General features: G+C 41.6%; 1 protein-coding gene across 9 annotated transcripts; it reads left to right on the top strand.

Annotated features, from left to right (window-relative positions):
• Positions 1-1,428: 1,428 nt before the first annotated feature.
• On the top strand, positions 1,429-21,076 carry LOC101885844 (uncharacterized). Of its 9 annotated transcripts, none has more exons than XR_012382966.1 (5): positions 1,429-4,379; positions 15,895-15,973; positions 16,120-16,147; positions 16,547-20,080; positions 20,399-20,589. XR_012382966.1 is itself a non-coding variant. In XM_073907847.1 (5 exons), the coding sequence occupies exons 3-5, from the start codon at positions 15,895-15,897 to the stop codon at positions 18,214-18,216; spliced, it is 1,782 nt and encodes a 593-aa protein (XP_073763948.1). In that variant the 5' UTR covers positions 4,286-4,379; positions 14,864-14,931; the 3' UTR covers positions 18,217-21,076. The 9 variants fall into 9 exon arrangements, 6 of the variants coding, with proteins under 6 accessions (XP_073763947.1, XP_068078931.1, XP_073763951.1 ...); XR_012382967.1 differs by having other exon boundaries at positions 4,226-4,379; positions 16,542-20,080; XM_073907847.1 differs by adding an exon at positions 14,864-14,931 and having other exon boundaries at positions 4,286-4,379; positions 16,542-21,076.
• The last annotated feature ends 4,806 nt before the right edge of the window (positions 21,077-25,882 follow it).

Raw genomic sequence — 25,882 nt, forward strand, 5'->3', positions numbered from 1 at the left:
GACACCCTCTGCCAGTGCATTGATGAAATGAGCAATTGGATGTGCCAAAACTTTCTTCAGTTAAACAAAGAGAAAACTGAAGTCATTGCGTTTGGGAACAGAGATGAGGTTCTCAAGGTGAATGCGTACCTTGGCACTAAAGGTAAAACGACAAAAAATAAGGTCAAGAATCTTGGTGTGACTCTGGAGTCAGATCTGAGTTTCAACAGTCATGTCAAAGCTGTTAGTAAATCAGCATACTATCATCTCAAAAATATTGCAAGATCAGATGCTTTGTTTCCAGTGAAGACTTAGAGAAACTTGTTCATACTTTTATCAGCAGCAGGGTGGATTACTGTAATGGACTCCTCACTGGTCTTCCTAAAAAGACAGTCAGACAGTTGCAGCTCATCCAGAACGCTGCGGCCAGGATTCTGACCAGGACCAGAAAATCAGAGCACATCACACCTGTCCTCAGGTCTTTACACTGGCTGCCAGTTACATTCAGAATAGAGTTTAAAGTATTATTACTGGTCTATAAATCACTAAATGGCCTAGGACCTCAATACATTACAGATATGCTCACTGTATACAAGCCCAACAGATCACTCAGATCTTTAGGATCATATAAACTAGAAGCTCCAAGAGTTCAGTCAAAGCAGGGTGAATCGGCTTTTAGCCACTATGCCCCTCGCTGCTGGAATCAGCTTCCAGAAATGATCAGATGTGCTCCAACATTAGGCACATTCACATCAAGACTGAAAACACATCTGTTTAGCTGTGCCTTTACTGAATGAGCACTGTGCTGCGTCCGACAGATTGCACTATCATGTTTTTCGTTTTCTTTTTCATTCTTTATAACCTGTTTTAACTCATTTTAATTTGTTTTTATCTGTTTTTAATAATTTTTATTGTCTGCATTTTATGTTCCTAAACTTGTCTTTTTTATTCTTGTTTACGTAAAGCACTTTGAGTTGCCACGGTGTATGAAATGTGCTATATAAATAAACTTGCCTTGCCTATAGTGCATGTATTTGGACTGTGGGGGAATCCGGAGCACGCGGAGGAAACCCACGCCAACACGGGAGAACATGCAAACTCCACACAGAAACACCAACTGACCCAGCCGGGACTCGAACCAGTGACTTTCTTGCTGTAAGGCCACAGTGCTAACCACTGAGACACTGTACCGCTCTTGATAATATGTAATAATGTTTGTAAGTGTACAAACTGAGCTTCAGAGACACATTTTTATAAACCTGTCAGTTTCTTTCAGCTGAATTCATGTTTCTGCTTCATTTTATAATTTACAAACTTTTCATTAAAGGTCAAAGGTTAACACTGTTTTTCCATCAGAAGTTTCTCTTGCGAGTTAAGATTTTGTTTTCCTCATTGTGAAGATGCCTGTGTGCAATGAAATGATTTATAATTCAATTCAATTCAATTTCAATTCAGCTTTATTTGTACAGCGCTTTTACAATGTAGATTGTGTCAAAGCAGCTTCACATAAATGGTCATAGTAACTGGAACAGTGTGGTTCAGGTTTTAGTGTTTAAGTTCAGTTCAGTTCAGTTTAGCTCTGTTCAGTGTGATTTAATCATTACTGAGAGTTCAAACACTGAAGAGCAAATTCATCGATGCGTAGCTCTACCAATCCTGAACCATGCGAGGCAGTGGCGACAGCGGAGAGGGAAAAAAAACTTCACCTGATGGGAGTGAAGAAAAAAAACCTTGAGAGAACCAGACTCAGTTGGGCACGACCATTTTAATTTCTCCGCTGGCCAAAAGTCTTGTGCAGAACTTCATTCGCCGTGGCTTATGCTGGAAGATGGCCTCAATGAAGACTCGTCTGTCCCTGGAGCGTCGCTGGAATCAGACTCATGTTCTCCACTCCCCACGACCATCAGCGCAGCAGCAGCTCAGGATATGGCCTGGTCCCGGATATGGAATCCTTGGGATCATCACGTCGCTGGTCTTGGATCCAATCAGTGACTCCGCATAATCTGAGGACCTCGGGATGAGTATCCCCAGGTGAAAATAGAGAATAAAGAGAATAATTAGCGTAGCTGCTGTTCATAGTGTATATAAGCAAGATGTAGAAGCCAGTGTGGAACCCGCTAGGTGATGCATTGAGTGTATGCTTTACTAAACAGATAGGTCTTTAATCTAGTTTTGAACTGGGAGAGTGTGTCTGAGCCTCGGACATTACCAGGAAGGCTATTCCAGAGTGTAGGAGCCATGAAAGAGAAGGCTCGACCTCCTTTACTTGATTTTGCTATTCTAGGTACTACCAGAAGCCCTGAATTTTGAGATCTTAAAGAGCGAGTTGGTTCGTAGCGAGACAGAAGGTTGGTTAGATAAACAGGAGCTAGATTATTTAGAGCTTTATAGGTGAGAAGTAATATTTTAAATTCAATACGAAATTTAACAGGCAGCCAGTGTAAGGAGGATAAAATTGGGGTGATATGATCATATTTTCTAGACCTGGTCAGAACTCTGGCTGCTGCATTTTGTACTAATTGAAGTTTGTTAATAGAGGATGCTGGGCAGCCAGCAAATAGAGCATTACAGTAATCCAGTCTCGAAGTCATAAAAGCATGGACTAGCTTTTCTGCATCTGAGATGGATAGCATATTTCGTAATTTAGCGATATTTCTCAGATGAAAGAAGGCAGTTTTTGTGACATGGGATATATGGTTTTTAAAAGTTAGATTGCTGTCTAATATGACACCCAGATCTTTTATAGTAGAGCTAAAGCTAACTTTGTATCCCTCTAATTGTAAATTGAGTTGCGAGATCTGCTGTGTGCAAGATTTAGGCCCAATAAGTAATAATTCTGTTTTGTCTGAGTTTAAGAGAAGAAAATTGTTGGTCATCCAGTCTTTGATGTCTTTGATACACTCAGTTAGTTTAGAAAGTTCAGACGTCTCGTCAGGTTTAGTGGAAATATATAATTGAGTATCATCTGCATAGCAGTGTAAGCTGATCCCATGTCTTCTAATAATGTCTCCCAGTGGCAGCATGTAAATTGTAAACAGTAAAGGGCCTAAAACTGATCCTTGAGGCACCCCATACTTTACTGGGCAGATTTGTGAAGGCTGTCCATTAAGATTTACAAACTGGTAGCGGTCAGTTAAGTAAGACTTAAACCATTGTAGAGCCTGTCCCTGGACACCTGTAGACTTTAAACGATTTATGAGGATATTGTGGTCAATGGTATCAAATGCCGCACTAAGATCGAGTAAAACTAATAGCGAGACGCACCCTCGGTCAGCAGCTAAGAGTAAATCGTTGGTTATTTTCACTAAGGCGGTTTCTGTACTGTGGTGAGCCCTGAAACCTGACTGAAACACTTCAAAAATATTGTTCGTCTGCAGATAAGAGCATAATTGAGTGGAAACAACTTTTTCTAGTATTTTAGACATAAATGGAAGATTTGAAATAGGCCTATAGTTAGCTAAGTTGTTGGTGTCTAGTTGCGGTTTCTTAATAATAGGCTTAATAACAGCTAGCTTGTAAGAGTTTGGAACATGGCCTATAGATAAAGAAGAGTTGATAATGTTAAGAAGAGGTTCTCCTATAGCAGGTAACAGCTCTTTCAGTAATTTTGTTGGAATTGAGTCCAGCATACACGTAGCTGGTTTAGAGCTATTTATAATTTTTACTAACTCTTCATGTTCTATGATTTTGAAGCAGTGTAGGTTATTATTATGATTTAATGAAATATTTACAGGATTTGGAGTATAAGCCGGTGCAGAAAGTTTGGCATCTCCTATTTTCTGTCTAAAGCCTTCTATTTTATTACTGAAAAAATTCATGAAGTCATCACTACTAATTTGCGGTGGAGTAGTTTGTTCCAAGGATGACCGATTATTTGCTAATTTAGAGATGGTGTTAAATAAAAATCTAGGATTGTTATGATTATTTTCTATCAGTTTGCGCAGGTGCTCGGTCCTGGCAGATTTTAGAGCCCTCCTATAGCTGGACATACTGTCTTTGTACGCAATTCTAAAGACCTCTAAATTAGTTTTTTTCCATTTACGTTCCAGGGCGCGGGTTGCTGTTTTGAGCGCACGAGTATGACTATTATACCATGGTATAGTTTTAATCTCTCTAGCCTTTTTTAATTTGATGGGTGCCACAGTATTTATAATGAGTTACCAAATCATACAAATGCAAAGTATTAAACATTAACAGGCAGTTTATTTACACTTTCATGACCACACTGTGCCAGATTTCCATTTCTAATTCAGAGTCCAGTAATCTGATGAGTTTGAGAATTATTAACCAAGAACTCAACTAAACGGACACATACAATGTGAGTTCAGTGTTCAAATCAAATCAACACAGGACCAACAAATGAGTAAGCTTAGTCCCAAGAATAAAGTCTTTAAAATAAGGTAAGATATGCTTGCTGCATTACTATTAATGTTTTCTTATTTTGTTATAAACTTTGTACTTGAACGTCATTTCTAAGCCTGGACATAAAAATAACACGTTTCTTACACATGATATAAATATATGCATCACAGAAGAGTTTATCAGAAACTCCAGCAGAAACATAACAGTCTTGAAAAGCAGCATTTGCCATTTTAAGAGGTTAAATTATAATTAATAATAATAATAAATAAAGAAAATAAATGATTGATTTTATTCCTTTGAATGTCAAGCTAAGCTCAGTTTATCTAAAACTTACTAAAAGGAATGAAACTGATTTTACCCCTGATTCTCTCACATATGGGATACTATTATAGCCATGCAGCTTTTCTATTTGGTTTTATGACAGCTTTACCTTTTAACTCAACTCAACTCAAAATAGAACATTACAATCTAAATTTGTTCTTCAAAACTTTAAAATCATTTAAATGTAAAAGAAAAAAAAAACACATTTGAAAAAATACTGTATAGTACTGTATTTGCTTTAAAAATCATCCAATGACTCATTTGATCTTAAAGGTCTCATGAACTGCTTTCAAATGTGCATCTTTTTATATTTATTGTTTGATGTGATAGCAACTGAAACAAGAAGAGGGTGAGATATAGAGGAGCCTCGACCCCTATAAAAAAAGCTAATAGTGGTTAGTTTTTACCACCGATCTGCCAGTGAGACTGATTGACCTCAAGCACATCAAGTGAAAAGCCAATGAGAATTATTTACTCACAATTATTATTTGCACTCTGCGTATTGGACATGCACAGAGCCGTGCTCATCTACTTGCCCACTACTGACAAACAAATAGAAATGTTTGCATTATTTTGTAACATTTACAGATGAAAAACATACCTGTGACATGTCTGTAATGCACTGAGAAACACACACTGGCTGTTTCTCAATATGCGTTCTTTTGCGATCTTGCATCCTCGTGTAACGTCATTATCAACAGCCAAATTTCAGTTCCAATACTCAAGACCGCAAGATCGCGTATAACTTCTCGGAAATGTTCTTGATATGGAGGACGCACCAATACAGACTTGAGCACCAAACTCGCTTTTAAAGTCCCAGAAGTCATTGCGACTGGAGGTGGGAAGCACAGCATTTTATTTAGATTTCAAGAGTTCACAGTTAGCTGATGATTGATAGTACAGCTAGTTTGGCGTGCTGTCCCGGGAGAGAGCCCTGAGCTTATAAGATCCTCGAGCCCTGGGCTCCCTCCCGTTGCAAGGCGAGAGGGGAGTTTGAGCTCAGGTAGATCTCGATGACTCCCCTTCTTGCTTGTTGTAGCAAAGTGTCGGATATGGATGCTGAAAGGTGTACTCAGAGTTTAGCTAATGTATTTTGATTAATTGTTTAGAGTGCTTGTTTTTGAACTTTGGGAGGAAACCGGAGGACCCGGGGAAAGCCAACGCGACCACGGGGAGAACGAGCAAACTCCGCACAGAAATGCCGTCTGGTTTGGAAAGGAATTACACCAGGGGCATTCTTGCTGTGAGGCAACAGCGCTAATCGCCGGCCACCGTGACGCCCGTTTGAAAGGAGGGAAAGTAGGGCTGGGTGGGGGGGGGGGTTCTTAAGACGAAGATATTGAGATGAGAAAAGTCTGGTTCCCCTTCGGGGGGAACTCCAGCACTATAAGTGGATTTGATTGTAAAATCCACGCATTGGGAGGTTCGGTTCAGAAGCTACTCGTCTGAAAGAGTATTGAACGGGCCAATTAAGAATGAATTGGCAGCGCAAGCCTGCGCAGGTGAGCGGCATAAGCAATCAACTGAGTATATAAGCTCACCTGGCGCCAGCAGACGCTATCCTTCCTTTTCGCTTCAGAGACTTTCTGATCGAGTCGATGAGGGTTCCTCCTGCTGTGACCAGCGATTCTGAGCGAACGAGAGCATTCTCCCGGTCCAGAGTGTGTACACGCAGCGGCAGACGGTCGAGCTGGGTTTCTCCCTTGCCTGGCGTTCTTTGGGTCCGGTCCTCCAGAGCGGTGCGTATAAAGTTGCAAACTTCACAGAAAGAGCAACACAGTCGTGCAGCACGTCCTTTTCAGGACGGCGCTCCGACTGTGCGTTTCTGGATGCGGTGGTTTCCTGTCCTCGGATGATGGGCACGAGCACTGCGTTGCATGTCTGGGGGGTCCAGCATGTTAATGCGCTGCTCGCGGGCAGTTCATGTCGTCATTGCGATGCCATGACTGTTGCACAGTAAAGATTGCGGCTAGCCTTTGCAAAAGGGCGAACCACCCCAGTTGTCCCCTGCTCTGCAGCGGGCACTCAGGCAGATCTGAGGGTCTCAGCGAGAGATAATCCGTTGCCCACGGGCCCGTGGACCTCCCGCTCCTCTAAGCGCTCCATCCAAGCTTCGGGCGGGGGAAGCGATCCGTCTAACAGATGGTAGCCCTTACGCCCGATGACACCGGAGACCAGACGTCCACCGCGGCGTCGGAGGGTGGGCTTTCATTGTCCGATGATATCCAGACCCGCTCGCCCCCTTCGGGCTGGTGAGCGCTGTCACTACGGATCCTGAAACGGACATGTTAGCCGTGCTTTCCCGGGCTGCTTCGGCCGTGGGTTGGAGATGGTTAATCCCCCAGCTCCGCGGCTGGACCGACTAGAGGGGCGTTCCCTTCTTCCCGGAGGTGCACAGTAGGCTCACGCGGTCTTGTAAAGCACTTTTTTCTGCTCGTGCTGCGTGTCCCTCCACCCTAACCACTCTTGACGGTGGAACAGCCAGGGGGTATGTGGCGATTCCTCAGGTTGAGTGCGCGATGGCGGTAAATCCGCGCGGCGCCTCTTCTTGGCGGGGTCCGCCTCGTCTCCCATCCAAAGCCTGTAAGTTATCTACCTCCCTCGGAGCTAGAGCTTACATAGCTGCGGGCCAGGCTGCTTCCGCCTTGCATGCGATAGCCACCTACCAGCGCTACTTAGCGCAGGCGCTGGCCGAGCTGCACGAGGGTGGGTCCAACCCAGGCTTACGAGCTTCGCACCGCCGCCGACTTAGCTCTTTGGACTACTGAGTCCGCTGCGTGTGCGTTGGGGAGGACGATGTCCACATTAGTGATCCAGGAGCGCCACCCCTGGCTGATATGCGCGAAGTCGACAAAGTCCGCTTTCTTGACTTTCCCATATCCCAAGCCATGTTCGGCGACACCGTCTGTGAATTCACCCAGGAATTCAAGGCGGTGAGAGAGCAGTTGGTGGGTGATGTCTTATCGGCGGTCCGTAGCCCGCTCCGCCCGCCGTGCCATTCATACCTGCTCCTCGCCGAAGGCGCCCGCCTACGAGAGCTGCTCCGCCCCCGCACACGCCTCTGGCGAAGCGAGCGCGTCGGGCACCTCGGAAGCAGGCAGCCCCCCTGCCCAGAACGCTGCTAAGTCTGGCAACGGACCGCGAAGCGTCCCTGGGACAGGCCATCTGGAGAAGAGGGAACTTGCTCTTTCCCCGCTGGAGGGCGGGGCCCTATTTCCAACGGCACTTTTTACTGCCATGAAAACATTATGAAAGGGCACTTTTCACTTCCCCAGATGTGAAAGCCTGAAATCTGCCAGTCTGGGACGCTATGCTTTCTAGCTTGCAGATTCGGTGCGTTTCGCCAGTGGCTCACGAGCGCTGGGAGGACGATCTCCTTTCTCCCACCCCTCGAGCCTCCCCTCCGGAGCTCGGGTTTGGAGTGAGAGCAAATATCTCACCTCCAGCTTTTCCGTGGGACCCGCGAGCTTCCCGGATCAGCACACCCACTCCGCGCTGCCCCACTGCTGGTACGTCAGCGATTGTAGCGATGAGTCCATTAGCGGGAGCTCTGCCTGCCTGGTTAGCGCGGGCCAGCTCTTCGCGGTGGCTCATACGCACAATCAGACGCGGCTATGCGATTCAGTTCAGAATGCTCACGCAGAAGCGCATCCTCCGGTGCATTCGTCCTCTGGGTTGGTCTGCAGCATTAGACCTGATGGACGCGTATTTCCATGTCTCCACTCTTCCTCACCACCGACAGTTTCTGCGGTTTGCGTTTGAAGGTCGAGCTTGGCAATACAAAGCCCTCCCCTTCGAGCTCTCTCTGTCTCCGCGGGTCCTCACCAAGCCCGCGGAGGGTGCCTCAGCGCCCCTTCGGCTCGCGGGCATCTGCATACTCGATTTCTTTACGACTGGCTGATTTTTGCCCTCTCTCGGAGCAATTGATTATGCACAGAGACAAAGTGCTCTGGCACTTCCACCTGTCGGGGTTTCAGGTCAACCGTGAAAAGAGCAAACTCGCCCCCGTGCAGAGGATCTCTTCTCTCGGGCTGGAGTTGGACTCGGTCACCATGGCAGCGCGCCTCTCCGGAGAGCGCGCTCAGCTGATGCTGTACTGTCTGAGAGAGCTCGACAGTAAAATAGTGGTCCCACTGAAACTATTTCAGAGGCTCCTGGGGAATATGGCATCCGCAGCCGCTTCATGCAGCTCGGATTATTCTATATGAGACCACTTCAGCACTGGCTGATCACGATCGAGTCCCCAGACGCGCATGGCACGCACGCGCACACCGAGTCTCTGTTACTGCGCTGTGTCGCCGCGCCCTCAGCCCTTGGAGCAACCCCTCGTTCCTGCAGGCCTGGGTGTCTCTAGAACAGGCGTCCAGTCTTGTTGTCGTTTCAGCAGACGCTTCCAACACGGGCTGGGGGGCTGTGCGTTGCGGGCATGCGGCTGCGGACCTGTGGAAAGGTACCCAGTTGCATTGGCATATCGCCTGGAGCTGTTGGCAGTGTTCCTCGCTCTCCACCATTTTTTTCTGGTGCTGGAGCGGCAACACGTGCTGGTCAGGACGGACAGTACGGCGGCGGTGGCGTATATCAGCCGTATAGGGGGTATGCGCTCTCGCCGCATGTCTCAGCTCGCCCGCCGTCTGCTCCTCTGGAGTCATCCGCGGCTGAAATCGCTGCACGCCATTCATATTCAGGCAAGCTCAACCGTGCAGCCGATGCGCTCTCACGGCAGCCTTGCGTCCTGGAGAATGGAGACTCCACCCCGAGTCTGTTCAGCTGATATGGGCGCGATTCGGGGAAGCCCAGATCGATCTGTTGCTTCCCCCGAGATCGCTCATTGCCAGTTGTTCTTTCCCTGACCGAGTGCTCTCGGCACGGATGCACTGGCTTACAGCTGGCCTCGGAGCACCTACTCTCTCAGGGACAGGGCACCACCTGGCACCCTCGCCGATCTTTGGAGATTTTTAGACGCGAGGAAGACTTAGGTAACCTCCGATTGCGGTGGCTAATACCGTCACTCGGGCTAGAGCCCCCTCCCCGAGCGCGCCTATGCCCTGACGTGGAGTCTATTCACTGAATGGTGTGTCTCTCGCTGAGAAGACCCCCGTAATTTGCCAGATCAGCGTTGTGCTTTCTTTACGCCGAGAGAAGCTGGAGAGCAGGCTGTCGCCCTCCACACTCAAGGTTACGTGGCTGCCATCTCCGCTCTCATAACGCGGTGGCTGGCAGCACCGTGGGAACGCATAACCTCATCATCCGGTTCCTCAGGGGCGTTAAGCGAATTAATCCACCCCGCCCCCTCTCAAGCCCTCTTAGGATCTCGCCCTCGCTACACAAGCCGCGTCAGATCCCTTCGATCCTCGACTCAGTATCTTTCTGTCCCTGAAGACAGCTCTGCTGGTCGCGTTGATATCGATTAGAGGGTCGGGGACCCGGAGGCATTTTTCGGTCAGTGACTCGTGCCTGTAATTGGGCTGGCTTCTCTCACGTCCTGAGACCCCGCCCGCGATATGTGCCCAAGGTTCCTACCACTCCGTTTTAATACGAGGTAGTGAGCCTGCAAGCGCTGCCCTCGGAGGAGGCAGACCCAGCCCTTCTTTATTGTCCAGTTCGCGTTTTGCGTATTATCCGGACCGCACTCAGAGTTTAGATCATCTGAGCAGCTCTTCGTCTGTTATAGCGGTCGGCAGCAGGGAAGTGCCGTACCGAAATAAGTTCCCACTAGCTTGTGGATGCCTTTCTTTCACTATCAGAGCCGAGATGAGCCGCGTTCCCCGAGAGCGCGTGCGCACTCCACTCGGAGCTTCGCATCCTCTCGAGCGCGCGCACGCGGCGCCCCTCTAACAGACATCTGTAGAGCTGCGGGCTGGGTGACACCCAACACATTTGCAAGGTTTTACAATCTGCGAGTGGAGCCGGTTTCCTCAAGGGTATTAGGTAACCCTTGGTGATTGAGGAAACAATTCGGTAGGGTGTTGAAACACGCTTGCTGCGGCATTTTCCCTAACACGGAGATACGTGCGCCTTTTTATCTGTCAGTAAAGTTCCCCATCAGGTGAGCCCTGCAGATTCCTCCGTGGCCCCCAGCACTGACTCAGCGGAGGAGTCACTTGCTGGCCCACTACGTTGTAGGTCTGCCCGCTGGTCAGCCCGCGTTTTGGGTAAAGGTGCCTGCTATGCGTGATCCCCACTAGGCGATCCCATATGCTTATTCCGCCATGGTTAAGTCCCTCCTCGGGGAACGAAGGGTTACTTTAGTAACCTCGAATCTTATTTATAGTTAAGGATCGTCTGATAGGATAATCAGTCATTAGCTAAAGTTGGAACAGCTGTGAACAATCATAAGCACGTGATCCTCTCGAAATTTCTTTATGAATAAACTTCACTTATTATTAAAGTTCAGAGATTTAACTTATTTACCTCAAGAGTTTCCCTAAATGAAACGGTGAATATAAACCACCATGGACATCTTAATAAAGGAATAAACACATTAAGGGTCTTTATTTTCTAAAAATCGTATTAAAATCTGTTTATTTATATTGTGCTGCGTATATTTGTGGTGTATGCAGAGTAAATATTTTGAAAAGGGGAAAACAATAAATGGTTGTATGAATGCTGTAATGTTTAAATAATATTCTGTTAAAAAAATGTGAAGGTCATGTGACCATCAGGAAGAACGCAGCATCTTATTTCTCACATTCTCTGTTCTCGTGGTCACCTGAGTTCATTCTTCCGAGAACACCTGGCAAGACCGGTCTCCACAAGAATGCAAGAACATTCTCTGTGTACTTGGAATTGAGAAACTGCCAATGTCTCATTTAAATTACACAGCATAAATATTTTCGATATTTCCTATAATGAATCAATTAATCTGTGATCAACATAAAGACTTAAATCCCTGCTTCTCCTCATGTTTTCCTAGGGTTGTGAGTTCACACAGCAGCAGTGTAGACAGATCGCATTTGAGAGACAGTTTAGAGGCCATTCACATACTGTGTCTTAAACCACATGGATTTAGACATAATACCCTATTCCTGAATAAAAGGTCATTCCTCAGAGGCAATTTGCACGAGGAGTATGAAACTCAGTACCGAAACCCAGGTCCGGTCAGGCCACAGTTAAGAGCATATACTATTAATTACTACTGATACTGTAGCCATGTTGTCCATCATCACCAACATTTGTTTGCTCTCTAGAACCAGCCGAAATCAGTGGAGAGCAAGAAACAGTCCACAACTTCAGGTTATGACATGCCAATGCAGCTGGCCAATGTAGCTCATTGCACATGCCAGCTCCATGCCAAGATAAGAGATACTTTGCACCGGGGAGAGCTTGCCTTTCTCTCGTTGACTTGAAGCCCCAACAGGTCAAGGTGCCAAAGCACCCTGTCCTTGTGCACAATCAATTGATCCCAAGACTGACCTAAAACATGCCAGTCGTCAAGATAAAAGAAAATGCGGATACCAGAGAGCCAAAACTGCACCAGGACACCCTCTGCAGGTTGAGTGAAAATCCACATAGAGAGAGCTCAACAGGGAGAACACAAACCAGAGGAGAGGTCTGTAATGAAGGAGAATAGAGACATGGAAAATGTGTCCTTCAGGTCTATGGATGCAAACCAATCCATTGCTGCATTTTTGTGTGAGCATTCTCAACAGCATCTTGTGCAGATAGTGGTTCAGAATGTGCAGATCTAGGATTGGTCGTAGCCCACCACTCTTTTTGGCTATGATGAAGTATGGGCTGTAAAACACAAAACAAAGTGAAATGCAACCCTCTGAACTTTGGAGGCTGTCTAGTGAATTGAATCGCATAGCTGAGTCTGATTGTCTGAATGATCCATCTTGACAGGCTGGACAGCAGTAAACAAGCTAAAAGAGCCTGTATGTATTGCAATATCAGAATGACCATAGGCATACTCGTGCTGGGACAGTCCGGGATGGGAGTGCTCTGCTGAAAGGCAGTGAACCAGAAGAAAGAGGCTGGCTCTCACTCCCCTCCCAGGATTCCATGAGGAGCTGGAGTTTTAGGAGGACGTATAGTGTTCCCTATCACATTACAAATGTATGGTAATGTGCGTTGAGAATGCAAGTTGGAATGTAGTGTGTCCCAATCTGGCAACACCCAATCTTTCACATTCAGAAAAAAGGAAAATTCTCTTTTATTAAAAACTTGGGTGCTATCTGCCTAGAGACCAGCAGCAAGATGCTGTGACGGAAGAGCTGATGTAGAAGCTGCAGCAGGACACCCTTGTTCACCAGAAGATGATTTGGCCCAACGCATTTGTCTGCTCTTTCTCCGCAGAGAACTCCTGGGTAAAGTTTCTGACGGTGTTACCAAATAGGCTCACCTGGGAAAGCGAGCTTTGTCAATGTCTTATACCTGTATATCTGGTGGTCCGGGGTGGTGAGGGCGAAAGAAAGGATTGGGCAGAGAAAGGTTCCCTCTATACAAGGGGATGGGGCTTGAGTGTTTACCTCTTTCTTTCTGGCCCCCATGTAGCACTATCATATTGGATTCTATGTCCTGAACCACCTGTTAGGGTTGGGATAGAACCTGGGTCTCTGGCATGAGAGGTGAGTCACAAACCTACTGGGAGTCGATGAACCCAAAAAACAGAAGGCAACTTGCTTCTTTGTGGAAATTTATTGCTGACAAAAAAATCTTCAATAAGAGATAAAAGTAAAGTAAGGCATAAAGCAGTCTTCCAATATCCAAAAATACAAAACTCAAAAAAGGCAAAAAACAAACTCCAGAATAGTTGAACTCAAAAAACTCACAGAGCTTTTTTATTATTATTATTATTATTATTATTATTATTATTATACGTTCAAGTACAAACCATTACGGCATATACAACAATCCAATACTTATAGGGTTAGTGTTTATATAAAAGTACATTACTAGGAACATAACACACACACAAACAAAAACATAAATAAATACAATTAAATAAAAAGGAGGGGCGTGAGAGTCTTAATCAAGTAATAGAAACGAGTTCAAGGCATGTGAAAGTTTTCGGGCATTTTTGTTCCTCATGAAGTGTAGAGACCTTACGAGCATCTTCAGATCATTCCTCCATCCATTGAAATGGGGTTTCACCTTTACAAATTTACATCTATGAATAAAGTGTTTAGCTAGAATAATTAAATTGTTTACCAAAAAGTCTAGATCTTTGTCCTTTGAAAATATACCAATTTTGATTGAGACCACAGTTAAAGAGTGTATTTGTATCTGTTTGTAATGCAGCCAGTTTGAAATTCCATCCAAAAATGTTTCATAACTTTACAGTGAAAAAAAAACATATGTTCTACACTATCAATATCTCTCACAGAAACTGCATGAATTGTTTCCCCAGTTAAATTTTTCAAATTTAAAAAAATATTAGATGGGTATATGTCATTTCAAATTTTAAATACTACTTCTTTAGCCTTAGGATGAACCAGATACAATAATTAATGTTTCCTTATTTTTCTTGCTTCTTCTTCATTGAAATCTTATAGAACATATTTTCTCCTTAATTGACATGGAACTAACTAACAGAGCTTACCATAACAAACAGGAGACTTTACAAAGGAATGACTCACAAGCTTGGATCCACAATAACCGAGCAAAACACAGATAAAAATGAGACTACATAAATACAAGAAACTAAACAAGGCACATGTGAAACCAATGACAATGTTTATAAATACAAAAAGGAAAAGTATGAAATGACAACATCTAGTGGACAAAAAAGGATATTACAAGAAAAACTAAAATAACATGGGGCAAAACCCTGACACGCACCACTCGCACCCAAAGCTTGGATGGAGCACACCATGGAGGAGTGGGAGGTCTGTGGACCAGATAGAATCAATGGATTAGCCCCTACTGAAATCTTCAGACCTGTCCAAGTGCTCACCATGCTGCAGGGAGCAACGCGATCCTAGCTGCGCAACAGTCATGCCCTCGCAGTGAGGGATTAGAGAAGTGCTCAGCTCAAACACAGCCAAATACGTCATTCACCCGCTGGATGCAAAACTAGAGCTCTAGTAGGTCTCTGTAGCCGGGTGTGTCTTTTTTTTTCATTGTGTTGGCTCTGAATTGAAGTCTGACCGAGGCTTCTCCAGGTGCTTCTTTAATACTTCAATGAATAATAAGCCACACCTGTAAAGGAGCTTGTCTGCCAACTCCTAGAGATTCATTGGGGCATTTTCTTACTTTTCAGAGTGATTGGTCATCTGGCGATTCTCCATAATGTTTTCAACATAATGTTGGAGTTCCAGACTTGAAAGGGTACAAAAATTCAGCCACAGACTACAGAAAACAATATAAGCAAAGTGTGCAAATCATTTTTTACAGATGCAAATAACTTAGGGACAATGACTTGGCCGGCAGCTAGCTCTCTGCAACTCTCACATGGTCGCCCACTGAAGCTAAGCAGGGCTGCGCCCGGTCAGTACCTGGATGGGAGACCACATGGGAAAGCTAGGTTGCTGCCGGAAGTGGTGTTAGTGAGGCCAGCAGGGGGCGCCCAACCTGCGGTCTGTGTGGGTCCTAATGCCCCAGTATAGTGACGGGGACGCTATACTGCTCAGTGAGCGCCGTCTTTCGGATGAGACGTTAAACCGAGGTCCCGACTCTCTGTGGTCGTTAAAAATCCCAGGATGTCCTTCGAAAAGAGTAGGGGTTTAACCCCGGCATCCTGGCCAAATCTGCCCACTGGCCTTTGTCCATCATGGCCTCCTAACCATCCCCATATTCAATTGGCTGCATCACTGTCTCCTCTCCACCAATCAGCTGGTGTGTGGTGTGCGGTCTGGCGCAAAAATGGCTGCCGTCGCGTCATCCAGGTGGATGCTGCACACTGGTGGTAGATGAGGAGATTTCCCCCACTGTGTAAAGCGCTTTGAGTGCCCAGAAAAGCGCTATACAAATGTAAGGAATTATTAATTATTATTAATTACTATCATAGTTATCTTTTAATATTCCTATCCTTAATATGTATATATATATATATATATATATATATATATATATATATATATATATATATATATATATATATGTATATATTATAGGGATACCTCAATTAAGCTGTCTAAAGTTGTCAAACTGTCAGTTAAGGATGAACTATGTTGTTAAAAACACATATTATCAATAAATTGTTTTCAACAAAACATTGCTTATTTTTTTAAAAGGTAATTCCCAAATCATCAAAGTGATGGATATCTAAAAGCAGTAAAATGTTTTCCACAGATGGCTCAACATTACAGAAACTCAGGCTCCAGTGACGACAGCACTGATCATCGTAATATTGATCCTCCTCATTTTCAAAGTCCGTGAAAAGTCTACATTTTCTATTGTGACAAAACACTTTTTTTTGTGTTCAGAGAAACAAACTATTGTAAAAAAATAATAAATAATTGCCTTTTAAAGTTAGTTAATATTAATTATAAAGTTTAATTGTTAAAATTGTTACAGGTGGTGGGAATGGACCTGTTGCGAAGCGGTAAGATTTTCTTCCTTCGTTTCTATTAGTTGCCAAAATGATAATTATTAAGTAAAGTCAAGTGAACTTTACTGCCATTCTACCATATGTATACACTTACAAAGAACTTAAATGTCATGCACACAACATTGCACATGTAAACAAACATAAGCATGTAAACAAGACATTAAGGGCATATAAGCTTGTGCATCTAACATATCCTGCTCTATAATTTATATATTCTTACATATACACTACTGTACACACAGGAGAACCTAGTTCTATAGTTGACATAAATCATGTACATAAACCTTGTGGACATATTGGAAATGTAGAAAAACTTGCTGAAAAATGTAGTAGATATAAACATAGAATACCAATAGCAAGCTGATTGATCATTAAATCTGTTTTGCAGATCAGGTCATGATGTCACCCTCATTAATGAAGGTCCTCCAGCAGTTTACCAGCTGAACACTGAAAGAAAATACATTGATGGAAACAATAAAAAGCTCAGACAGTGGACTTTTGGAGAAATGGACAAAAACAAACAGAACAAAGTCCTTCTGATGGTGGGCGAAACTGGCACTGGGAAAACAACACTCATCAACACCATGATCAACCACTTACTGGGAGTGAAGTTTGAGGATCAAGAGTTTTATCAAATCACTGAAGAAGAACAGGAAGATCAATCCCAATCCCAGACCTCTGAGATCACAGTTTATGAGGTGTTTGTTAAAGAAAACCCAACATCTCTGACCATCATCGACACTCCAAGTTACGGACACACTAAAGGATTCGAGAAAGATGGAGAGATTGCAGAATATCTGAGCAGATTATTTGCAGATGAGGATGGGGTTCATTATATTGACGCAGTGTGTTTTGTGATGAAGGCGTCTCAGAATCGACTCTCTGGAAAAGAGCATTACATCTTTCACTCAGTTCTGTCTCTGTTTGGTAGAGATATTGAGAACAACATAGTGTTTCTGTTCACTCATTCAGATGGAGGACCACCAGCAGATGCTCTCAATGCCATCGATAAAGCAGAAATACTCTGCAGAAGAGACAGCAGAGGAAAACCTGTTCACTTCTTGTTTAACAACCGACAAGAGGAGAAAAAGGATGATGTGTATGAGCACGTGTTTAGGTCAGCCTGGGAAATGGGAGAGAGAAGCATCAATGAGTTCTTCAAAATCCTGGAAGAGAAGAACAGAAAAAGTCTTCAGATGACTTTAGAGGTTATGAAGGAGAGAACAAGACTTGATGCTTGTGTCTGTAATCTGAAAGAGCGAATTCATGAGAAGGAGAAAACAACTGATGAACTGACTCAGATTCGGAAAGCTCTTAAAGAGAACAGAGAGAAGATTATAAACCATAAAAACTTTCAGTTTACAGTTAATAAAGTTGTCAAAAAAAAAGTTCCCATTGTGAATAAACCACTGTGGAACAGCAAAGCCACCTGCTGCTCCGTCTGTGAGGAAAACTGTCATGAATGGGGTTGCTCTTGGGTCTCTTCTGATAATCTCCAATTGTGTTATGTCATGAAAAATGGCTACTGCACTGTGTGTTCAGGAAAGTGTCATTACAGCAAACACATCAGAGAGAACAAAAAGTATGTGACCAAGACAGAGGAAGTCACAATGACATTTAATAAGCTTCAACAGCAACATGAAGTCAGTAAACAAAAACCAGGAATCAGCTTTGATAAGAAAATCTATGAAAATACCAAAAAGGAATATGAAGAAATCATGAAAGAGTATCGGTGTAAAACAGAGATAGAATATAAACTGATCAGAGATCTGGAGAACAATAAATCTAAAAAGTCAAAACCACTGCATGAAGCTTATATCAGCATCATGAGACTCTGTGACATCGCACTAAAAGCAGACAGCGCTTTCACTCTTCAGCATCTGGATTTCCTGATTCCCAGACTGAAGGAGGAAGAGGGAAAAGAGGAATGGGTGAAGAACCTGGAGGAGCTGAAGAAAACTGGAGAAGAGCAGAAAAACACAGGAGCCGTACATCATCTGATGGATTTCAGCAAGCGAACATGGAACCAATTTGTCAGTCGTATAACTGATGAAAATGAATAAGAGCAACAAATATGAAAGGACCGGATGACAAAAGATGAAAAAGCAGAGCAGATAATGATCCATCAAGGAAATACTAAATAATAAAACCATAATAATTATTACAAGAGTAAAATAGATTAATAATACTTTAGATTAATAAACAGCATTCTGTAAAACCGACAAGTGATTTTATTAAATTACTTAATTTTCTATACAGTATGACACACGTAAGTTATTGTTTGTAAATGTTCTGAATCTTTAATTATTGTTTGTTAACACTTTACAACAAAGCTCCATTTGTTAAAATCAGTTCACTAAACTGACAGTGACAACTACTGTAAAGCATTTACACATCTTAGATAATGTATAAAGACTCATTTTAATCAAAAGCTGTTTAATAGATGTGATAACCTTGTTGAATTTATGATATGACACTTAAATCAAATCACTTTTATTGTCACATCAGCAGCAGCATGTGTGCTATGATGACTGAAAAAGAATGAGAAAACATAACCAGACATGTTGATTGTTAGACTGTAAAACCCAACAGTCAGCTTTATCAAATGAAATGAGTGTAGTTAACTCAAAATGTACTGAAAGTTATCTCTACTCATTTGAAAAGAGTTTTGAACTCAGTGTTGAAGGTAATGAGTTAATTAAATACCTCATTACTAGGGTCAGACGGAATCTGCGGACGTTTTTTGCTATTTCTGCTGAGAGTTTTGGTAAAAATCTGGGGATTTCTGCGGAATTATTTTGGGAGTATCATAACTAAAACCTTAATATGTGAAATAAAAAATAATACCTTATTAACTTTTATTTAATGTTTAAAATGCAAATCCAATCAGATTCACATTATTTGGTAAACAAAGCAAGTCTCTCATATAATATCTCTACTAAAAGACAAAAAATATGACTGTACAAACGGCATTGTACATAAATCAGATGAACATTTTCATATTAGTCAATAATTTTACTGAACTTAATAAAAAAACTGAATAAATTTAGATGTACACACACTTACTCAAGTAAATAAACAGAATTAATGATGGCCTAAAAATCTGCACACAGATTCCATGTGGGCCTACTCATTACTTCAACTTATATGGAGTAAGAACTAATATAGATTAGGCTTTTAACTCAAATGGTTGTAGCAATCCATTTCCTCAAATGGTTTGAGTTACCTTCACTTAATGTGTTTTACAGTGTACAAATTGTATTTTATAATTGTTTAGCAATTGTATTAGTTTGAAACACTTATTTACTCTGGACGTTTATGTACTATTAAACACTACTTAAATATTCTCATGCCAATATCATGAAAATACCATACATCATGTTAAAGGTTTCAGCAATTACACTGAAAACTTCATATGCTTAATTTCCATTAACTTTTCCATTCCATTTTGTTGATTAAGCTGTTGTTGATTACAGTAATGAGCATTTAAGGTGTAAAATGAGTTCATGTATGTGGATGTAGATGCAAACTGAATGTCTTTTTGTTTTAATGATTAGTGTTTGAGATGGGTTTGGATGCAGACCTGGTGCAGTGCAATCTAAGCTGCATCCAATGCTTTTTAATGCGCTCACCTAACCCCATCCCTACTCACTCCATTGAGTGCACTGTGTCTGACAGCGATGCAATCTCAGCTTGCATCAAAAAGACTACATCCAGATACTATTGGAGAACTTGAATTCACTTTCTTTTCTCTTTATAAACTGAAAACCATGGAACTACTGTGTCTTTTATTTAAAGTACTTTAAGTTCTGTTAAGTGAAGAATTATGTTTTCAGATTTGAACATATTTTGATTAATACTGAAATGCACTTTTTATTTTCAAACAAGTCAAAACGATAATTTGAAGGGCTATTTATAAATTTAGCTGTAGAAAATTACAATCTGAATGAAAAGTTATATTTTCTTTTTCAATAGCTGAATGAGTAATTCTTTATACTGCATTCATTATGCTGAGTATTTCTGTATTTTATTGCCATCTGCTGGTCAGTAAGATAAAGCACACTACTCTTCAGATTGTACACCTTAGACCAGTGGTCTCAAACTCAATTCCTGGAGGGCCACAGCTCTGCATAATTAGCTCCAACCACCTACAACTCACACCAGCTTAATAGTCTTTAGTAGTCTTGAACGCCTTGATTATTTGGATCAAGTGTGTTTGGTTAGGGCTGGAGCAAAACTGTGCAGAGCTGCGGCCCTCCAGGAATCCAGTTTGAGACCTATGCCTCAGACAAGCTAACTTAATAGCAGCAGGTTAAGGCTGATTTATACTTCTGCGTCAAATGATTGGCATGAGCCACAGCGCCAGCCTCAGGAGTATAGCATTTATACTTGGGTGTGCTGTTTGTGTTGTTTGGCAATAAAACTTCCAAAAAGCTAGATGGCTGTAGGTGTTAATGTTGTTAACTCTGTGTTGAGTTTCTTTGTGGCTGTTTATTTTTTTCCCATTTTCTGTTTAACGGAGAGATTTTCTCAACACATTTCTAATCATAATAGTTTTAATAACTCATCTCTAATAACTGATTTATTTTCTCTTTGCCATGATGACAGTAAAAAATATTAGACTAGATATTCTTCAAGACACTTCATATAAATACAGCTTAAAGTGACATTTAAAGGCTTAACTAGGTTAATTGGGTTAACTAGGCAGGTTAGGGTAATTAGGTAAGTTATTATATAATGATGGTTTGTTCTGTAGAAGTAAGCTTAAAGGGGCTAATAATTTTGACCTTAAAATGGTTGTTAAAGAATCAAAAACTGCTTTTATTCTAGCCGAAATAATACAAATAAGACTTTCTCCAGAAAAAAAAAAATTATCAGACATACTCTGAACACTTCCTTGCTCCATTAAACATCATTTGGGAAATATTTAAAAAAGCAAAAAACTATTCAAAGGAGGGCGAGTAATTCTGACTTCATCTGTATACAGCTGTTAGCACCAAATAGCATTAACATAACAGAACAAACATTATCAACATTAACAGAATCATTAGAATGAATGTGTTCTGACATCTGCCAGAGAGAATCAAATATTGGACTGCTAACACTAAACACACTGCAGCCTGAGAATGTGTTAAAGCGTCAACATAGTCTTAGGCCCCGTTTACACTAATGCATTTTAGTTTTAAAACGCATAAGTTTTGCTACGGTTACGCCATCCATCCACACTACACCGGAGTTCTTGAATGCCAAAAATGGAGCGTTTTGAAATTGCTGGAGAGGCCGTTTTCATTCTTAGTGTGGATGGGGGAAAACGGAGACATCTGAAAACGGAGGCGGTGTTGCTGAGATTCGCTACCTGATTGGGGCTTTTGTGTCATTGCGTATCCTTCCCTTATTCGTCAAGCCCCTATCACATGACTATAACACATGGCTTTAAAGCTACCGCAAGACAGCAGACCAGGGGTCTGTTCTTCGTACCTTCCTTAAATGATCTGAGATGATTTGGCAGATCCTGGATCTTTTAATCTTGATAACTGATCTCTCGTTAATTTGGTTCTTCAAACAAGTTCGCAAATCAGATTAGAATGTCTGGATAAACTGATCTGAGATCACTGCGTGTGTTGTGAAGGACAGATCTATCAATCCTCGAAATCATGATCAGCAATGCAACGATTGGCTGACGGCACAGCAGCGTAATGACATCATCTGATTAATATTCAATTATCCATGTGAGCAAAATTACATCAAATTAGCAGTAAACGGCTTGTTAAATATGACACGCAATAACCTTCCACATTTGTTGTGAGCTGCAGGCTTTACACTTTCATGTGTCAAGAGTATTCATCATGTATTTCAATGCAAATCAATGTATTTAGTTCTACATTTAGAGAAGATTTTCTTTATTATAGTAGCCGTTTTTTAATCGCTGTATGGAATAACTGGTTGTTTACAAAAGCATTTTGATATTGGTAAAGGCATCTGCAACTTTTGTGAAGCATAATCACTAGCATATTGTCAAAACATGTTTATGACTGCATTAATGTATTATTTCTTTTTTTTAAAGTCACATATTCTGCAATATTATTATACACAAATTGTACACAAATTGTAATTGTAAGCGATCTAAAAAGTTCATATCAATAAGTTTTCTCTTTGAACCAGCAGGTGTCGGTCTTTGTACTTTAATTTCGGCGGTGCAGATTGCATACGTTTTATTAATATATATATAACTTTATTTATTTTAATAATAACTATAACTTTATATATAGTTAAAAAATATGTAGGTCCTACCATTTCCCAAGTGTATATAACTACTACTGTAAGAAAATATCAGAATTCGGAACATACTTTCTCTATTATCTTTGCTTGAACTGAGCCAATCTAATCCTGTTTATATTGAACCTGCAAATCTTTAAAGAGCCCATATTATACATGAAATAGGGTCATATCTTGGTTGTAAGGGTCTCCAACAACAGTTTAATATGCATGCAAGGTCAAAAAACACTTTCATGGTCTTATAATCTGCATTTATTTTTACCTAATTATCCCAGCGACTCCCGTATGAATCGTCCAGTGATTCATTTGTTCCCAAACCCCTCCTTAGCGCGAAGCTAATCTGCGCTGATTGGACTAATGACAGTCTGTTGCGATTGGTCGACTGCCTTCAGTCAGAGAGTGAAATGCCCAATAGCTAATCAGCAATATAAAAAGTAATCACAGTTCATACACGCTCAATAGTGTAGGCGTGGACTTTAGCTGCCACACACACATCTCTGGACGACAACGCTCCCGCTTCCGCCCGCACCCGCCAGGTTTAGCCTGAACCCGACCGCTCCCGCTTATATGAAGAATTTGTTGTCCGGGTGCCCGACCCGCCCCGTTTTCTGCCCGCCGCGACCGATCCCGCTAAAGAGCGGGGTAGAACAAAACCAAAAATCATCCAGCTATACAGTCCAGACAGCCAAGCTGTCTGTATAAACACACACACAGCACCAAGCACACACACACAATGTTCTCTCTCTCTCTCTCTCTCTCTCTCATACGCTCGCGTGCGCACTAACACACACAAGCACCAAGCACACACACAAGCAAAGCTCTCTCTCTCTTTCTCATTCGCATAGCAATATCTGTGATATTGCTAGACTGCCCGCTCTCGTCCCAATTTAAACCCGTTACCGACCGCTCCCGCGATTTATTCGGAAATTTATTCCCGCGCCGCAGAAATCTGGCGCGGGGACAGCCGCGGGTATGCAGACCTCTACCACGGAGCTCCATAAACAAAGCAGCACGCGTCGCGTTTTTAATGTGACTTTGCACGCGATAAAAGAATATAGCCAGTTAACCTGATACAGTACACACGGTTACAAGTAACAAATCACAACTAAATACATTTGCAAGCTAGAGTCAACGAGGCAACAACTTTAATCGCACGTACTTACACTTGAGAAATGGAGGAAGAAAAATCCATCCTAAAGTCCATCAGTAAGTTACTCTTTACTGATCCTTCCTTTAACAAACGCTGATGAAGTATTCTTTGTAGCATGTAGTTTGCAGAAGTTTCCAGTAGTTTCCAACTGCTTGGTTATTATGCTGAGGTTTCATCTTTGGGTAGAAACTCAATATAATATCCATCTGCAGTGTGACTTCAATCCACCGGCATGTTTGTGTGCGTGTGTTTGTGGGTGTGTGTGTGTGTCTGGGTTTCTGCGTCAGAGGGCGGGGCCTCAGGTTTGAAATCTCCCGGGTTTGCGCGTGCACGTAAATAACTTGGTTTCGCCAAAACCACTGAAACACTGAAACACAAAAACACTGTACTCTTACAGATTTAAGCCTTAGCTGGATACTTCACTTCACTTAGAGCTGTGTTACACACTACATGGAGGGGAATTTTCAAAAACCCATAATATGGGCTCTTTAAATGCACAAAACTGCAAGAAAAATGGGTAACACTTTACAATACCAGTACATGGATAATAATGTATTAATATCTAAACTAAACATTACTTTATTATGAACAATTAATAAGTAAATGCATGAGCTAATCATGAACTAACTTTAACCACAACATGAGCCACATGTGTTCATGTGTGAATAACAGCCACCTTAATTACTTGTTAGTACATGATTGATTGTTAATTAATGTATACATTTCCTCATTAGTTCATGCTTAATTTAACCTTTATGAACTCACAATATGTTAATGTAAAATTATGTCCTGACTTTACTTGGAAAAGTCAAGTTATGAAATATGAAAAATAATAAACATAAACAAAACTATAAAATCGTACAACCAAAATCTATAATTGTTGGATCTATAATTGTTATGCAGTTAAAAAAGAACATATGAATGAGTCTGAATGCAAAAGAAGCCTACTTAAGCAATGCACTGCTTTTGTTGTGCTCTGAAATACAACATTTGAATGTTTGTAATAAATAATAATAATTAAAAAAAGCCTATTGTACAATGCACTGATGTTATGTAGTTTTAAGATACAATATATTAACATTTTAATAAAGAAAAAGCCAACGTGGGAGCAAAAATAAAGCAAATGGGCTCTTATATGCAGTTATGTCATCACTCATATTGCAAGTCAAATCTCTCCAGCCCTTCGTTTGGGATGCTTTTCATGAACTGACCCCCATGACAAACTAATTGAATAGCCCTGCTCTATACTAATTAAACACACAATCTTTCATCATTATCAATATCTACTGTTTTCAAACAGAAGCAGCACATGACAAGGGAAAACATTTATTGAATGTAAGAACAAAGAGAGGAGAATAAAGAGGGATCATAAATAAATTGTAAATTTCAAATAAAACTATTTAAATTAGATAAAGAGACACACATTCTGAATTCATGCACAAGCCTTTTTTTAAGAAAGGTTTAGAAAAATCTACAAACTTCTTCATAAAAATCAAAACTTTAAACTCAGATTACAGGATAGAGTGTTTTTCCACCATTCACAGCTAGCAACAAGTGAGACATCATAGTTAGAAATGATCATTTCAGGCAAACATCCAGACAGCAGACATTCAACCAAACACCGCCTGCATCATCAACAAAAATGTTTTAGCCAAACCAAAAGAATGTAGACAAAAACATAACCTTTACTAAAAATGAAACAAATCATATAGCACAGGTCTACAGTGAGCAAATAATAGTTTTTGATACCGTAGCCTAGTTACATGTATATAGATCCAGCAAAATAAAGAATAAAGCATAAAGCTGAATAAAACTTTGTGCCTTTTAAAACTGAATGAAAAATAATAATAATAATAATCACGTTGGTCTTTGGTTTGTGCAGAAGTTGTACATTGTTTACTGTTTTATAATATAACATGTTTCTATTTTTGATTGGTCATCTAGCCATTGCCAAAGTATCTCTAGACACCAACTCTTACTGTAGTTCCTGATGGGAAGGAGAACTAGTTTCTGCTGTTCAATTTTAGTTTTAGTTCTGTTTTGAATGAAGCTGCTGAACCGGACATTAAATCAATCTTCCATCTATCTATAGCTGCAAGATACAATCTCAGAAACCCTTTAAAAATATACAGAATTCTGCAATAAATGTTCAAAAAACATAGTCTATAGTAAGTTGGATTATGGATGTGATCTGATGTAATTTAGCAAGCAAAAATGAAACCAGTTTTTTCTGGATGTGAACTGAACTGTTAAAAATAAAGAACTGCAACACATGAAAACACAAGATGAAAAAGCTGAACAGA

This window comes from Danio rerio, chromosome 7 (assembly GCF_049306965.1).
Source record: "Danio rerio strain Tuebingen ecotype United States chromosome 7, GRCz12tu, whole genome shotgun sequence".
NCBI lineage: Eukaryota > Metazoa > Chordata > Actinopteri > Cypriniformes > Danionidae > Danio > Danio rerio.